We start from the raw sequence: 17,268 nt of genomic DNA, 5'->3' as shown, positions 1-17,268 counted from the left end.
CTTCATTAATTTATACTTCTTTGGATATTTTCATTTATATCATTTTGAAATAATTGTTATCTGTAATTTTTTCATCTACATTTCCTTTTCCCATTTGATTTGCACAGGAGCACCGTCTCAAAATACCCAAAGGCACAACCTTTTCCATTTGATTTCCTTTTCTCATTTTCATAGAAATTTCCTTTTCCTTTTTCGTGCACGAGTACGGCGTCCCCAGCCAGTACCATAAGGTGGTGACTCCTGTCGTTTTCAATACCCTTTTCCTTTATTCTCTTTTCTTTTCTTTTCTCATTTTCATCATTATTGATACAATTGCATACAACATATTTTACTTGTATATCTATAAATATTACTTATCATTTGCATATACGAATCATATACATGTGTATGTTTTCTTTCTAAACTTTATTTTCTATTTCTTTGATATACTCATTACATATCATTTTTCTTTTCCATAATTGTACTCATACATGTCGTTGCTTATTTTAGTTAATCATTTCTCCAAAAGTAGGAGCAATCATAAATCTAAACAATTTCACATATACTTCTTTCTAAATGAAAATAGAATTGAAATAAAGAAATTTAAACTATTATAAATACCCACTTTGAACTTTTCAGGTCGTCGATGCTTGATATAACCTTGAATCAATTTCCCTTCTTCCAGTTGAATTCTCACGGGATCAATGCATACAACTTGATCTTTCACTTTCTAAAACCTAAATTCATACAATGATTTTCATATAAATAAAATTGTGATTCGATAACAAATATTAATAATTCACTTACAATTGAGAACTTCTCAAACTCCCAAAATCCCTTCTCTCCCAATTCCCTTTTTCTTCGCTACAATCTCTTCCCTATCCTTCAAGAAATATATCGCTCACTTTAAACGAAGTAGGAAAAGAAATTTATAGGAAAATCCGAAAGAAATTCAACAAACATTTTTCCTTATTTTTTTCTCGATCGTTTCTTCCCTCTCGATGTAAATTCTCCCAAAATAGTACTTCTTTAACCGTGAGAAAGAAAAGGAATGATCGATTCTTATCATCGAAGAAGATTATTCGCTAAAATTGGAAAACGAAACTTACCTCGCTCTCCCACGAAGCCCTCGGTCGTCCGCCCTTTTCTTTGTTCGTGCGAACGGCTCTGTTCCGCGACTCTTCTGTTTGTGGGTATTAAAAGGGTGAGCCGGAACCGGCCGGAAGAATCGGTTGTCACATCATGACCATCAGACAAGCATTATCTTTCATTTCTAGAAATTTTGTCTTTACTCCATTTCACGCTCCAAGAACATAAAAAATTCAAGAATTTCATTTTAGTTTCCTCATTCTATATAATATTATATTACTAACAGATTGCTTCCTTTCAATTTGTAATCACAATTTAGTCCCCTTAGCCCATATTATATTTGTTGCTAAAAAAATGTGCTGATAAGTTTTTCTGAATTTAAAGAAGCTTCTTGATTAATTTATACATGGCAGGATGGATGCGAGAGCACCATCAAGGGAGCTTGTACATTGGTGCGAGACTTCACAGATATTTGTTTCCATTCTTACTTCTCACTAATGGATGGACTCAGTGAGAAAGTAGCTGATTATGAGATACCACTTGATATTAAGTATGAATGCTTTAAACGTATTTTACATTTTTACAAAGTCAATGTTTTCCAATACATAGGTATTTGTCAAATGTTAACTTTCTTAAGTAACACATTCATTTTTGTTGATTATATTGACAGTATCAATTACAGAGAATTGTGACTCATTCTTTGTTTGGCATCCCGTAGAAGATATGTACCTTCCAATACTGTTTTCTTTGAGACGAACTGTTTGTATAATTCACGTTCATGAAACTAAAGAAGCAAGCTTTTGTTTGTTTTCTCATTTTTGTTGCACTTAAAAGTAAAATATCATGGAAGCCTCTCTTTACTTTTGGAGCCCTAGTTGTTCAAAATCTTTGATAACATGCTGTTAATTTTACTGAAATTTCCTATGTAATCTTCTGTTATTAACATATGACAATTATTTGTTTTAGTGGCATATGTGAATAAAAAATTATAGATGACATTTAAATCCTAATTTGATGACATAAATGCTGCTAAATCTATTGACATCGAGGTATCAAGTTATTTGATGGCAAAAATAAATGATAAATAAATAATATTATAATCATAGTTGATCATTTGGAATAACATTGCATTCTAAAGTAAGATAATTAAATCAAACACAGTATATCTGATATATATATCATAATCATTTGAAAACATCGTCATCTTGATATCATTGCTATCTTGATAACATTAAAAATAATACCACCTAAAAGCTTAGGCCATCAAACTGTTAAAAAACACCAGCATAACATCAAACATCTGGGAAGTTGCATGACGTATTGTAACCATGGTGCTTTTTTTTGGAAGGATAACAAGACTGCCTTCTTGTCTTCTGGTTTCGGTTCTTGGAGTGCCCATTGATGTACTTGCAATTACCATTGTGGCATTGGCGAAGAGTCCATATATGCTATTAAGAGGATGGCATAGATTGTTGTATGACTTGATAGGGAGGGAAGGGCCATTCCTGGAGACTGTTTGCGTTCCCTTTGCTGGTCTTGCAATCCTTTTATGGCCACTAGCTGTTACTGGCGCAGTGATTGCTGCAGTCATTTGTAGCTTCTTTCTGGGGCTATATGGTATAGTCATTGTTTACGAGGTATCAGATATTACTAAACTTGCTGGATAAGTAATTGTAGCTTTATATGTGCTATTTATTTATAAATTATTGTCTTTGTTGCTGCTGTTAGGAAAATTCTGTGAAGATGGGATTTGCTTATATTGTTTCTGTGATATCTTTATTTGATGAGTATACAAATGACCTGCTTTATCTGAGGGAAGGATCCTGTCTCCCAAGGTATCAACTTAGTCAAAGAGGATTTGATAATATTAGTTTTAATGCTGAGAACATAGTCATTTTAATTATATTCACGTAGTTAATAAAATATTTTAAAGTTCTGAGAAAATTACCAGACAGGCCCAAATATCGAAAACATCTTGTTACACATGATCAGAAAAGTTTGAGTCAAGAAAAAGAGATTGAGAGTACGATCTCAAGCCCCAAAACTACGAAGTTGGAATTCAATCAATCTAGGACATTGAGGAAGGCTATCCAGCAACTAAAACCAATACAGGTGAGCAGTACGTTTACTAATCCATGATTTATCTTTCTCTATATAAGTAGACTAATAACAAGTATAAAAGTTACAGATCTGGGATTGGCTCTTCAGATCTTGCAAGCTTAATGGAAGGATTTTACTAAGTGAGGGTCTCATCAGCATTGTGGACATAGAAGAATCTGTTGTTAAAGGAAATTCTAGGAAACTGAGCATAAGACTACCAGCTTGGTGTATTTTACAGTGCTTGGTTATGTCTGCTAGGATTGATGCAAATGGTTTGCTTATATGTAACAACTTTTTCTTTCCTCTTATGTTTCTTTTTTCTTATTTTCTTTTCATTAAAAATCTATTTTGTTGCTAAGTGTCAATTAAATCTGAGCTGATTTGAATTTTACTAGTATTCTGATTGGATTCATCAGCTGACGGGGTAGAACTGACAAACTTTAGCTGGCCGAAGGACAAAGTATTGGAATGGCTGTTTGGGCCTCTTCTTATTATGAAAGAACAAATCAAGGGATTGCACTTGGAGGAAAATGAAGAGTCCTGCTTGAGAAATTTGATCATGACCAATAAGAATGAGAGACCAGAAGATTGGGAAAACAAATTTCCGTCAGATGACATGGTGCGGCGAGCTCAAGTTCAAGCAATACTTCGAAGGTAAACTTTAAGCTTCTGAATGCAACCCAAAGAATATCTATATGTTTAACGACTTTTTTCATTATTATTTTGGCTAATATATCTCAGGTTTGAAAGCACTTGCTATCTGGTTTTAGTAAACGGACTGAAATCATAGATATGTTTCCCTTAACCATTTCATCCTTAACACCAGCTTACTAGAACACAATATTATATTTTGAGAACTACACCGCCTATTTCAAAATAGTGAAATGTTATGAAAGGGTAAAAGTTTTTATTACATATCACAATCTGAACATTCTTATGCTTACACCAGCACTTTGGGGTTGGCTTGATGAATTATAACTTTTGATTTGCACCTGCCAAGTGTTGCATGATGTGTTTAATCTATTTCGTACAAATCTTTTTGCCCACTTCTCATTTAAGTTATCTTTTTCCCCATCCTTTTCCAACAAATTCATTGGGCTATTACCTATTTGATTAAAATTTTCAGATAATACAAAAAACAGTTTCATGCATTAAAATGCCTTATGAAATTTGAGAGATGTTGGGGATGGAAGTAAACCACGCGATGAAACAAACAAGAAAATAAAAATAGTAGAAAGTAAAGGACACCAAGATTTAACGTGGAAAAACTTGAAATCGAGAAAAAACACAGCGCCACACCACACCAAGAAATCTATTATGAAAATAGAAAGAAATAAGTATAAATCTTGCTTCTTTCTCTCTTTGTCCTCTTGCTTCTCTTCTATCTTATACTATTCTCACACACAAAATATAATAAAAAATTAAGTAAATAACACTAGGGATGCCACCTTTTGGAAAAACAAGAAAGAAAACTGCCCAGTTCGCCTCGCACGCCAATTAAGAGCGCTGAGGCACTCAAGTCTCTGTCAACATGATGCTACGGCGTTCAAAACCGTAGTATTGCGCCGCTAAATCTAGAGTATTGCGGCGCTCCGGTTTACAGCGCCGAAGCATTGTTCTGGAACCCAAGCAGGGGGAGGAACCCCCTCCCATTAGATTCCTCACAGACTAACAATCTCCCACTTGGAACTGATTGCGAACAATCCTTCTCCAGATATGTTACACCAATCATAGCACCTATAGTGTGGCTCACCCCTGCTCTTATCCTCCATGAAGAGCAACTGAAGCTACACATTGCTTCAATTTATCAATTGTCACCGTCTTTGTTAGCATGTTTGCAGGATTCTTAATCATGTATATCTTCTCCAATGATAACTGACCATCTGCCAGAAGTGGCTTGATGAAATGATAACGAAGCTAGATGTGCTTCGTTCTGGCATGAAATGCAACATTATTGGTTAGATGAATAACACTCATAGTGTTATCATACAACTTCCCATTCATTTGCCTCTTAACAAGTTCTATAAAGAAACTTTGCAACCAAATCATCTCTTTGTTAGCCTCAGTGATAGCAATGTACTTAGCTTCTAGAGTTGAGAGTAAAACAATCTTCTGTGACATGAAAACCTAACTCGCTGCATTCTCTTCCAAAGTGAAGATATAACCTATTGTGCTCCTCATACCATTAAGATTTTCAGTAAGATTAGAATATATATTGCCCTGTAGATCGATTCCTGCACCACCAAAGCAAAGAGCTTTGCCAACTGATCCTCTCAAGTACCTAAGAATCCACTTAATCGTCTTCCAATGAAATTTTCATGGGTTACTCATAAATCTGCTCACTACTCCCACTGCATATACTATATCAGATTTCATGCAGATCATAACATATATCAAACTTCCAACTGTTGAAGTATACAGAGTCCTCTTCATCTGTTCTTTCTCTGCTTCAAATTTTGGCGATTGCTCCTTGGATAACTGAAAGTGATTATCCAAGGGAGTGCAAACTGACTTTGCCTCTCTTATGTTGAATCTTTGAAGCATCTTTTCAACGTATTCAACCTGAGATAATTTCATTATACCTGCACGTCTATCTTTGTTTATTCTCATATCGAGAATTTTCTTTCATGGATCTAGATCTTTTATTTCAAACTCCTTTGATAACTGTTCTTGCAGACATTTTATCTTTATATATGATCTTATAACTAGCAGGTCATCCATATGCAAACGCAAAATAATATAACAGTTATCAAAATATTTGGAAAAATAATAGTGATCTTCTTGGCACTTCGTATACATTATGTAACATAAACATGTCAAATCTTATGTACGACTATCTTGATGCCTACTTTTGCCCATATAAGCTTCTCATGTGCCTACACACCAGATCTTTATTACCTGTGACAACATATCCCTAAGGTTGAATCATGTATAACTCATCATCAAGATCATCATAAAGAAATGTTGTCTTTTTATCCATTTTCCCTAGATGTAAATCCTCCATTGCTACCATGTTAGTACAACTCTTATTGTAGTCATCTTCACCATCAGAGAGAAAATTTCAGTGAAGTCCACTCTTTCCTTTTGCTAAAAACCTTTAACTATAAGCTTGACCTTGTAGTGCTTACTACCATTAGATTCTTCTTTCAGCCTATAAACCCACTTGTTTTGTAGTGCTTTCTTTCCACTTGGTAGCTTCGTTAACTCCCAAGTTTGATTCAACTCAAGTGAATGCATCTCATCCTCCATGGCTTACTCCCATTTTTTTTATTCATCAAGTTGAATGGCATCATCATAACACTCTGGTTCACTACTATTTGTCAATAATAGATAGTATTAGGAAGTAGAATAGCTTTATATTGGTCTTGAGATTCTGGTGGATCTCTTAGTTTCAGTAGCAGGTGTCTGAGGTACTCTCTGTGCTTCATCAGCTTTGCCTTCTTGATTCTCATTAGCATCCTCTATCTCAACTTATTTGGAAGAATCTTTAAGAGTCCCATTTCTATTTTTCTATATTTCATTTTCATTGAATTTGAGATCTCTGCTCTTGATGAATTTCTGATTATGATAGTTCTGAGCTTTATCCAATAAATATACATTTAATAGATTTTTTATCAAGCTTACTCATAGATCTTACATCTGCATGAACATAGGATGAACAACAAAAAACTTTGAGGTGAGATAAACTTATCTCCTTTCGACTCCAGGATTCTCAGGTAACCTCTCATTCAGAGGAACTGAAAGACCTCGATTGATCAAATAAACTGCAATATTCACTGCCTTTACCCAGAATTGCTTGGGTAAACCAGCATATAACCTCATACTTCTGGCACGCTCAGTGATAGTTCTGCGCTCTGCATTGCCATTCTGCAGCGACGTTCTTTAAACAGTGACTCATGCCTGATCCCATTAAAAGCACAATACTCCTTGTACTCCTTATCATGATACTCGCCACCATTATTTGATTTGAGACACTTGAGCTTCAAATCTATCTTTTTCTCAACCATAGTCTTTCAGTTCTTGAAACATCAAACACATTTGATTTGTGTTTTAAGAAGTACACCCATACCTATCTATTGTGATCATCAATAAAAGTAACAAAATATAAATATCCTTCTATAGAAGTAATTAGAGCAGGGCCTCATACATCAATTTGCACTAACTCCAACTTCTTTGACTTGTTCTTTGAACCAGTATTTGAAAAACTCATCCTATGTTGCTTGTCATATATATAGTCTTCACAACAATCTAAATTTATAAATTTTAAACCAAGAAGCATTTCTCTTGCAAGAAGTGAATGCATACATTGTTTACTCATATGGAAAAGCCTTTAATGCCAAAGACTTCCATCAAGATTTGAATGAGCTACTTCAATAGAATTTAATCTTTTGTTAATAACATACAGTGTGCCTTCAATACTACCACGAGCTATAACCATAGCCCCTTTTGTCACCTTCCACGAATCTCTTGTGAATGATGTCACATTGACTGAGTTAGCAAGATGACTCACAGAAACTAAACTCCTCTCAAACAGGGAATGTGCCTAACATTCTTGATTCTACATGTTGACCCATCTAACATTCTGATATCAAAATCTTCCTGTCCAACAATACTGCAGGGCTTATTATCTCCCATATGCACTTTACCCAAATCATCTTTAGTATAGTTCTTGAATGCCTCCTTATTAGAACTTGCATGAAAAGAAGCACCTGAATCTATAACCCAAGATTCAGATTTATCCAAAGATAAAATTAGAGAATCTGACTGATACTTTTCTGCAGATACATTTGCAAAGTGATTTTTGTCTTGACCTTCACCACTGCCCTTCTTTGGATATGCACAATCCTTCTTCAGGTGACTCTTCTTTCTATAAATCCAACACAACTTTTTCTCTACCTGAACTAGGCTTTCTTCTCCTTGATTTTGATCTTCCTCTAATTGGATTTGTCTCTAACCCCCTTCCTCTTGCTTCAATATTCAGAGTAGAATTTGAAGATTCATCATTCTCCCTCTTATGAACCTCTTCATTAAGCACTAACCCCACAATGTCCTCATAGTTAAGCTTTAAACTTTCTAAAGAGTTACTCACAGCAGTAACAAGCCCATCCCGGCTTTCTGGCAATGAAGTTAACAACACCAATGCTCTCACCTCATCATCAAACTTGATACCAACTAAACACAATTGACTCATCATAGTATTCAGATTATTCAGGTGCTCTTCCATTGAAGTGCTATCTACCATCTTCATGTTGCATAACTTTTTCATCAAGAACACTTTATTTGAGGCTGATGGCTTCTCATACATCTTAGTTAGTGCAGCCATGAGATCAATTATAGTCTTCTCATTCACAATGTTGAATGCAACAGATGAGGAAAGTGAAAGTTGAATCAAACATAGTGCAGTTCGGTCAAAAACCTCCCACTCCTCCTTAGCCATAGAATCTAGCTTTATGGCAATCCCTTCCTATGATAAATAAAATTTTTGATATAATAAATTTTCAATTTGCATCATCCAGAATGGAAGTTCGAACCATTGAACTTTTCAATCTTATACCTTTCTTTGTCAGCCATTACTCCCACTCGAACTGAACAATCTCGCTCTAATACTAGTCGTTGGGGATGGAAATAAACCACACGATGAAACACACAAGAAAGTAAAAACAATAGAAAGTAAATGACACTAGGATTTAACGTGGAAAAATCTTAAGTTGGGAAAAAACCACGGAGCCATACCACACCAAAAAATCCACCATGAAAATGAGAAGAAATAAATACAAATCTATCTTCTCTCTCGCTCTCTCCTTGCTTCTTTTCTATCTTACACCGTTCTCACTCACAAAACACAAGAAAAAGTTAAGTAAATAACACCAAGGGACGTCACTCTTAAAAAAAATGAGAAAGAAAAATGTCCAGTCCGCCTCGCAGCATTGTGACACCAATTTGGAGCGCTGTGGCGCTTAAGCCTCTATCAACATGATGTTGCAGCGCTCAAACCTACAGTGCAGCGCCGAATTTAGAGCGCTGCGACACTCCGCTTTATGTTGTTTCTCCCAACAAACTCTGCAGTGCCGGAGCGCTTCGGTACACAGTGTCGAGGCGTTGTACAGGAAAACAAATCTAGTAGCAAAGCAACCAAACCCAAGCAAGGGGAGACCCCCCTGGCGAGCACGACATATTGAGCTGAGGTTTGAGACAACAATACAACATGATTGATCTACACGGTTAAATTAGACACAGACTAACAAGAGAGAAGCAATAGGGCTGTTGACCCGTAAGGATGAAACAAAAAAAAAGAAGAAAAAAATTTTCAAATCTTACCTACTCTGCCATCCCACGACCAGTGCACGTCGCACGACCGCTGTCGCTCGAAGTCGCATCTCCCCACATTCTCGGCACGACTTCGAGTCATTAAATTGCCGAAGGAATGAGGCCTTCGGCCTCTGGTTCGCAGCCCCGCTCCCTTCCTCTCCAAATCTCTCTCTCGCTGGACGTCCAGCTCCGCTCCTTCCCCGATCTAAAATAGTACAAAAGTTTCATTGAATTCTATAAAAGTTTTTAAAATTTATTTATCTTAATGTGAGAAAATTACCTTTTTTCCAGAATATATATATATATCTATGCAAAAATTATATACAATATATTAAGCTATATTTCTAATGTTTAAAGTCATGACAGAAAAGACAAGTTAAGTATATATAATATAAATTTTAATCAAATCTAATTAAATTTAGTAATGCATTGTTTCTATGAAACTTTAATAAATTCTTTTTGATGGTTTGACATAAGAGATCATATACATTCAAGTTCACATGAATCAACTCTCTTGTACAATCCTAGGTTACTTTTTGTTCTATTTACAATAATTTCAAATAATATAGTTATTGTGTGCTTATTTTTTATGTAGTAATTCTATAATTTTAGTGCAGTTGATTAATTCAAAAGATAATTTTCAAGCTTAGAATTAAATGTTAAAAAAAAAATGCTTACTCACTTCAGTTAGAGAATGTTAATAAATTTTTTTTCAATTTTGTTTAATATTTTAATTTGATATTGTGCTTGCTGTGATAACTATTATCTACTTAATTAGAAGTTGCAACTTAGCATTTTCTAAATTTAAACGTATATTAAGAATATTTTATTTGTTCATCTTTTTTAGTGGTACGTACGAGTTGAATAATGAGTGAACGTGGTGCAACCTTCATGCTTCTGTATGGAGGCGAGTTACAAGTTGATGATAAATTTGCACCAAGTTATTCTGGGGGTAGGAATCGTCACTTACATGTGCCAAGAAATATAAACTCAGAGCAACTTAAGTTAAGGATACTCAGAGCACTTAAGTATGATCCTACAAAGTTTTCTGTGAACTTAGTCTGTTGAGTGCCTGTGGGAAATGAGTTTGTCGCTTCACATGTTGAAGATGACGATGTTTGTGAAGTTTTATTATGTCAGGCTGAAACAGAATTTCTCATCATGTATGTTGATATTGAAGAAAAAAATGTGAGTGAAGATAACATTGAGCCTCCAAATTCACAAAGATATGCAACTTCAACCCAAGTTGAAAGGGTTGATGTGGTTACTAGTCCTTCAAGGGTAGAACCAATAGAAGAAGCCCTTCATTAGTGAGTTTCCTATATCATGTTTCACAAATATATCTCTATAAATATGTATTATTGATTAATAAATGATAAATAATTTTTTCAATGTAGTGATACTGAGAATCAACAGACGCAGGAACCTCCATTAGCGTCTACACAATCAGTCCCTTCATATCATTGCGATTATGAGACTATGAGTAGTGGCTCTAGTGAGCAGTGCTCTGATGATGATGGTGCTGATCTTTTACTAGTGCCTAACGATGGAGATGCAATTGATAATAAGGAGATTAGAAATATTATCCAAGATTATTGTTCTAGATCAGTCGGCAGTAAGGATACAATGGTGGCAAATAATGACTACGCCGAGACTTGTAGGACAACACAACAATGGGATCAGGAAGTTGACTTTGATGATGATTATGATGCGGTGATAATAGAGGATGAATTCTCGATTCCGAACGACTTAATTGAAGGAATGTGCTTCACAAGAAAGACTGATATGCAATTTGCGTTGCAAGGCTGGGCAATTAAAAATAATGCGCAATATATTGTGATCGCATCAAATACAATGAAATTTATAATTGTTTGTGCAAAGCATGATTGTCCGGTATATCCTTGCTTCTGGAGACTTCATTCTGCTCAGAGTAAACGCTTAGGCGGTATATGGAAAATCTCATCCATAAAGAACCAGCATACATGTGTGTCTCCAATTCTTGAAAGTGGCCACCGTCAATGCAACTCACAGTTTATAAGTTTCTATATTCTACCCACAATTAGAAAGTAGATGGACTTGAAGCCAAGGGAGATAATTGGTCATATGGAATTGAAGTTCAATATTAAAGTGTCATACATGAAGGCTTGGGATGCTCGGAGGAAGGCAATTAAAGTTGTTTTTGGTAATTGGGAGGAGTCTTATCGTACTCTTAATTTGTTCATGGATGCTGTTGCCTTTGCAATGCCTGGAACGGTATATAGAATTCAAAGCACACAGACAAATAGGTTTCAAAGACTATTCTGGGCATTTGGTCCTTCTATTACTGGGTGGAATTATTGTCGGCCAGTTCTTTGTCTTGATGGCACATTCCTACTCGGTAAATATCGGGGGACATTATTAACTGCGATTGGAATGGATGCTAATAATAGTCTATATCCACTTGCATTTGCTATAGTTGAGTCAGAGTGTAATGAATCATGGATATGATTTTGAGACAAGTGAATGAGCTACTCCTCGTAGTTACGAATAGGCACAATCTCTGTATCATATCAGACAGGCATGCTGGTTTGGTTAGAGGTTGTAGGGAAATCTTTCCTAATGTTGTTCATCGGTATTGCTTAAGACATCTACGTGAAAATTTCAAGAAAGCAATACGACAGATGGGGTTAGGTGACATAGAGTTTTTGTGCCAAAAAATATACGCAGCAGGCAATACAGATGATAAAGGCTTTTTTAATAGATGTATGGAAGATATGAAGAGGATCAAAGTAGACATCCACCAATGGCTCGTGGACCGAGATGTGAGCCGTTAGTCTTTAACAAATGATGGTGGATTTAGATATGGGGTAATGACAACTAATGCAGCTGAGTCTTTTAATGGAGTTTTGAAGCGAGCACGAGGATTTCCAATTCAAGCCTTGATTATGGCCATCTACTATAACATTATTTCAATATTTATGAGGCGGTTGGAGTTTATTACAACTAAGGAGCAACAAAACAATAACTTCTTTGCTCCACGTGTATAGACATCACTAAAAGGTAGGGCATGTTGTTGTTGGAGCTGGGAGACGTTGGCTTAGTTGGCCAGACTGCTGTGATGACCTTCTTGGGAGCCATCCACTACCATATTTTGTATACCGGGACCCATTCGATCATCGCATCACATCACGGTTTCGTATGGGACAGGCACATGCACAAACTTGTATTCCACTCAGATGGCTGCGATGGACATTTTGGCGTTACTCCTACTTGGACCTAAACGATATGGATTTTTGGAGGCATGTTCGGGCTTACATATTGTTCATATTAGGCTGTCACCTTCTCCCGGATACTTCAGGTTCAGAGATACATTTACAATACCTTGCTATTATGGAGGATTTGACAGTATTCAGTACATACTCTCTTGGAGGAGCAATTTTAGCTCATTTGTATAGAGAGTTGGGAGAAGCAACACGGCCTAGTAGGGCCAACATAGCTGGATGCATTCATTTGTTACAAATCTGGGCTTGAGAGCATCTGCATGTAGGACGACCATTGCTTCGTGTTCCCTTTCCAGTGGAACTTCATGGTCTTAGTGTTGGGTTCAGGTATTTGATAATTCTATTTAATTAATTTTTTTATACTACATGCAATAAAATCTTATTTATTTACAATATTAATGTAATAGGTGGAATGAGGATCGGCTAAGAGAGTTGCCTGTTGAAAATATCATTAACTATAGAGATGAGTTCGATGGTTTACTTGATAGTCAGGTATCTTCTTAAAGTTTTGAAATAAAAAATTAACTTGTTATTTCAAACTTATAGAACTTATTATTGAAAAAGCAGGTAATTTGGCAGCCATACACGCCTGATATTCAAGCTCAGGTCACACATATTTGTCTGTCAGGGGAGGACATTTGGACTGCACGAGTGCCTTTGATCAGTTGGAAGAGGTTTGAGTGGCACTTCCCAAATAGAGTACTACGACAATTTGGATTATGCCCAACTACTAACATCGAACCAATGGATCCTAGATGGTCGCGGGAAACCAGACATGGACTGGATGTTGTACCACCAAGCACACATTGTCATATGGGAGAGTAGGCATGGATACATAGTTACAGGGGACCTCCTTGACCAGCATAATAACTACTCGATTCATCACTACATACAGTGGTACAAGTCATGGGCAACACTATACATGCTGAAGGCACCTGTTGAGCCTCCCACAACGGCATATCTTAGAGCTCCCTCTGAGCGCCTTCTGGTAGATTTAAATTAAATATGCTATAATTTTTTTAAATAATTTCTTTTTTTTTAAATAATAACAAACTTCTTTTGTTAATTCAGAGGGATTTTTTCCTTGGTACTGAACATGCTTTGCAACAACACTTCAATGATACAAATGATACACAACAACAGAGGGACATAAACACAGTGGCAGAGCTTTGTCGTGGATTGCGTACACAGTTGTATATTCAAGATCAAGGATATTTTGAGGATAGAAGTGAGCATGATATACCATTTTCCATGACCCAGGAATCTCCTCAGCATTACAGTGGATATGCTGTACCCTCCTCTTATCCTGATCAAGGGCCCTCTGCGGACCTCTTGAGTAACCAGGTGCCAGCGGATTTGGATGCATACCTGACCCCAGATTTTGTACCGAGCTCCCTTCATAGAGATGACATAGCTGAGGAGGAACATCACATGCTACGTCAAAGGCCATGGCAACCTCCACAATATTACACTCCAGGCACTGATGCATTGACACAGAGGTCACGTAGGTGACGCTAATTCATCCTTTTATGTATTTCAATATGCTTATGTTATGGATTATTTAATTTCAGTATGCTTATGTTATGGATTATTTAATTTCAGTATGCTTATATTATGGATCATAAAATGAATCTCATTTATTGACTCATACTGATTAACATTAGCATTCAAAAATGAAAAACATTCCTTGCACAATCTACATGATTTGTCAAAATTGTTCAAACATTCATTCATTCATAATAACACTAAGTGCAAAGACATGCAAAAAAATTGAGCAACATATAATTTCTTCCATAGTACTAATATTTTGGGGGCTAAATAGTGTAAGCAGCTACAAAAAAATTTATTAATTTAAGTTTTGATTAATTAACCCATCTTTTAATGATATCCCTTTATGGGCACATATAAAAATATGATTATTAAATATATATCAAGATTGTTCAAAATCACATAGCTTCCAAATATTCATCAAAGATCATATCATTATCATCCCGTTATCATTAACATAAAATCCCTTAATTCTATTTACATATCATTCTTTAACAGTTCTCCTACCTTGTAGAAATTTTTTTTAATTAAATGTTTTTTTAAATTATAGGATAAGTCGCTCGTTTAACAGGCGACTTATGAGTCGTCTGTTATCCGGGTGACTTATTAATAGAAACATTTCTTTGCCAACTCAGCATAATGGCTATAATTCTAGTCATCATAAGTCGCCGTTTAAACAAGCGATTTTGCCTAATTTTTTTTTTTTTTAAACATGCTTAAATTGTTAATACAATTTTTAATCATGCTTATTCTTAAAATTTTCCCAAATGATAATGCAATGATCGATTAAATATGAGGAGACTAATAAAAAATATGAATCACATAAGATCTACAAATTCTTAAAAATTCTCCATCATAATTAAAATTTCAGTTAATATCACATTTGAACCACATTAAGAACTCCAACAAGCAATATATATATATATATTAGAGAAGATAATAACAATAATATTAAGCCTTTATCCCATTACGTGGGATCGGCAACATGAATCTTTTTTCTCTATTGTGTTTTGTTAAGAGTCAAATTCACATTCAAATCTAATAAACAAAGGTCATTTCTAATACATTCTAACAAAGTATTTTTAGGTCATCTTCTATCTTTCTTAGCATAGGCCAAATCTAATCCATCTACATTCCTAACTGGGTCATCGAAAGACCGATGATTTATATGACCAAACCATCTAAGGTGACTCTCTCTAATCTTATCTGTCACTGGAGCTACTCCAACCTTATCACATATATACTCATTTCGTATTGTCTCTAAGTGTAAAGCTAATCATCCACTTGAGCATCATCATCTTTGCAACACTTAAGTTAATTTGCTTCTCTTTTAATGACGAATATTCTACACCATAAAGTATTGCAGGTCTCACCATTATCTTGTAGAATTTTCCGTTAAGTTTGAGGGGTACTTTTTTTTCTATCACATAACTTGCCTAATGTATTCCTTCACTTTAACCATCCAACTTAAATTCTACTGATAATATCCTCATCTATTTCACCATTACTTTGAATAATAGACCCAAGATATTTAAAACGTGTACTCTTTTTAATGACTTGATTGTCCAACATCATAATCCCTTAACTAGATCTATTACTACTAACTCAATGAATTTGGTTTTAGATCTACTCAAATGAAAACCCTTGGACTCTAACGTTAACCTCAAAAAAAGAGAAAAGAAAAAATTCATCAAAATCAAGAAAATTCAAGCCTCACACCACTGTAAGGAGATGATTAAGTAGTTACACATGGTATTGTAGCCTTGAATGTTATTGAAATTTTTTTCAAATCATATTTCTTTTAGGAATAATTTAGAGAAGTTTATTCCGAGATTTCTTATAAATAACATCTACGGATCAGCTAGATTGTTCTTCAAGAAAATTGGATCTCTGCATGTTGAAGATGCTGAATGTTTTTTTTTTTTTTGGTTGTGCAGTAAAATAGAAATTCTGCTGCTTCTATAGTTAAGAGTTTACACTTCCTTACAGAGAAAAGTGATTTTGTGCCACAGGCTGCAAGGCATAGTTGCTTCATTGTCCCGAATGCCGACTTTTCGACGGAGATTCAACAATTTGGTGAAGGATTTATATGTGTACGCCATAGAAACAGGTAAATTGAGCTGGAATGATATCGAATCCAAAACTAGAAGCAAGATAGGTAGGGATCTTGAGGAAAGGAAAAAGAACAACATAAACCTAGAAAGAGCAAGCAAATCACTTCCACCACCTGATAATGCTGAGTTTGTCTAACCAGTTTTATTATTGCTGGCATCTATCTCTTGTGTAGCAACTCGCTGTGCTCTTTGTTTTTATTTTCTTATGATGTCAGGATTATGCCACTATTAAACAGCAGAAGGTAGGTCTTTTAGCAAGAAGATAAGAGATGAGATGGGAGAAAAGTATAGAAAGCAAATGCGTGATAATTTCTATCACACTATCTATTATTTAATTCTTCTTTTACATGTTTGAGATGCCTAATGAATATTTAGGTTTTGTTTGGGACAACTATTTTATGCTTTACGACGCAGTTTCTTAGTATAATTTTTTTTTATTTTAAAATTTTGGTACTATAAAGTTGCTTCATAAATATTACATGCTCGGGTTTATAGGAGTGTAAGTGAGTCAAGTCGACTCATGAGTTGGCTTGTGAGCTCGATGAGCTAATGAGTCAAACTTGAGCCAGTCGTAACTTGACTCCTTAGCTTGTGAGCCAGCTTGTTTAAAAAATATTAATATAAAATATGCTTAAAATATATTATGATTTATAATTTTAAGTATAAAATTATTGAAAAAATGTTTGAAAATATTATTCATTTATTTGTATTAAGTGATTTATTATTATTATTATTAAATAATTCTTCATTCTTTTTATCATTTTATTATAATAATTATTTAAATCATAATATTTTTCTCTCTTTCATAATAAATGAGTTGGCTTGTGAGTTGGCTCTAACTCGTTGGATAAAACTCGAGTTTGAACTAG

The 17,268-nt window shown here is 35.1% G+C and overlaps 1 protein-coding gene and 1 long non-coding RNA gene across 3 annotated transcripts in view; one reads left to right on the top strand and one right to left on the bottom strand.

Annotated features, from left to right (window-relative positions):
* Positions 1 to 16,762, top strand: part of LOC110111637 (uncharacterized membrane protein At3g27390) — a 29,233-nt gene extending 12,471 nt beyond the window's left edge. Inside the window, exons 4-10 of one of the 2 annotated variants that reach the window (XM_020843592.2) lie at positions 1,482 to 1,618; positions 2,417 to 2,705; positions 2,797 to 2,903; positions 3,024 to 3,180; positions 3,257 to 3,452; positions 3,585 to 3,822; positions 16,298 to 16,762. In XM_020843592.2, the coding sequence (XP_020699251.1) occupies positions 1,482 to 1,618; positions 2,417 to 2,705; positions 2,797 to 2,903; positions 3,024 to 3,180; positions 3,257 to 3,452; positions 3,585 to 3,822; positions 16,298 to 16,535 (1,362 nt within the window). In that variant the 3' untranslated portion in view covers positions 16,536 to 16,762. Of the gene's footprint in view, positions 1 to 1,481; positions 1,619 to 2,416; positions 2,706 to 2,796; positions 2,904 to 3,023; positions 3,181 to 3,256; positions 3,453 to 3,563; positions 3,823 to 16,297 lie in introns of those variants that run through there. The other variant, XM_028696735.1, reaches the window with a different exon arrangement.
* Positions 195 to 1,468, bottom strand: LOC114580147. Its single transcript, XR_003701438.1, has 2 exons — positions 787 to 1,468; positions 195 to 716 (listed from the first exon to the last, which is right to left on the bottom strand). It is a non-coding gene; the product is annotated as an uncharacterized LOC114580147 (long non-coding RNA).
* Positions 16,763 to 17,268: the final 506 nt, after the last annotated feature.

The sequence above is a fragment of the Dendrobium catenatum genome, unplaced genomic scaffold (assembly GCF_001605985.2).
Source record: "Dendrobium catenatum unplaced genomic scaffold, ASM160598v2 fragScaff_scaffold_830, whole genome shotgun sequence".
Taxonomy (NCBI): Eukaryota; Viridiplantae; Streptophyta; class Magnoliopsida; order Asparagales; family Orchidaceae; genus Dendrobium; species Dendrobium catenatum.
The sequence above is the reverse complement of the archived record's forward strand: the minus strand, read 5'-3'. Positions and strand labels throughout refer to the sequence as shown.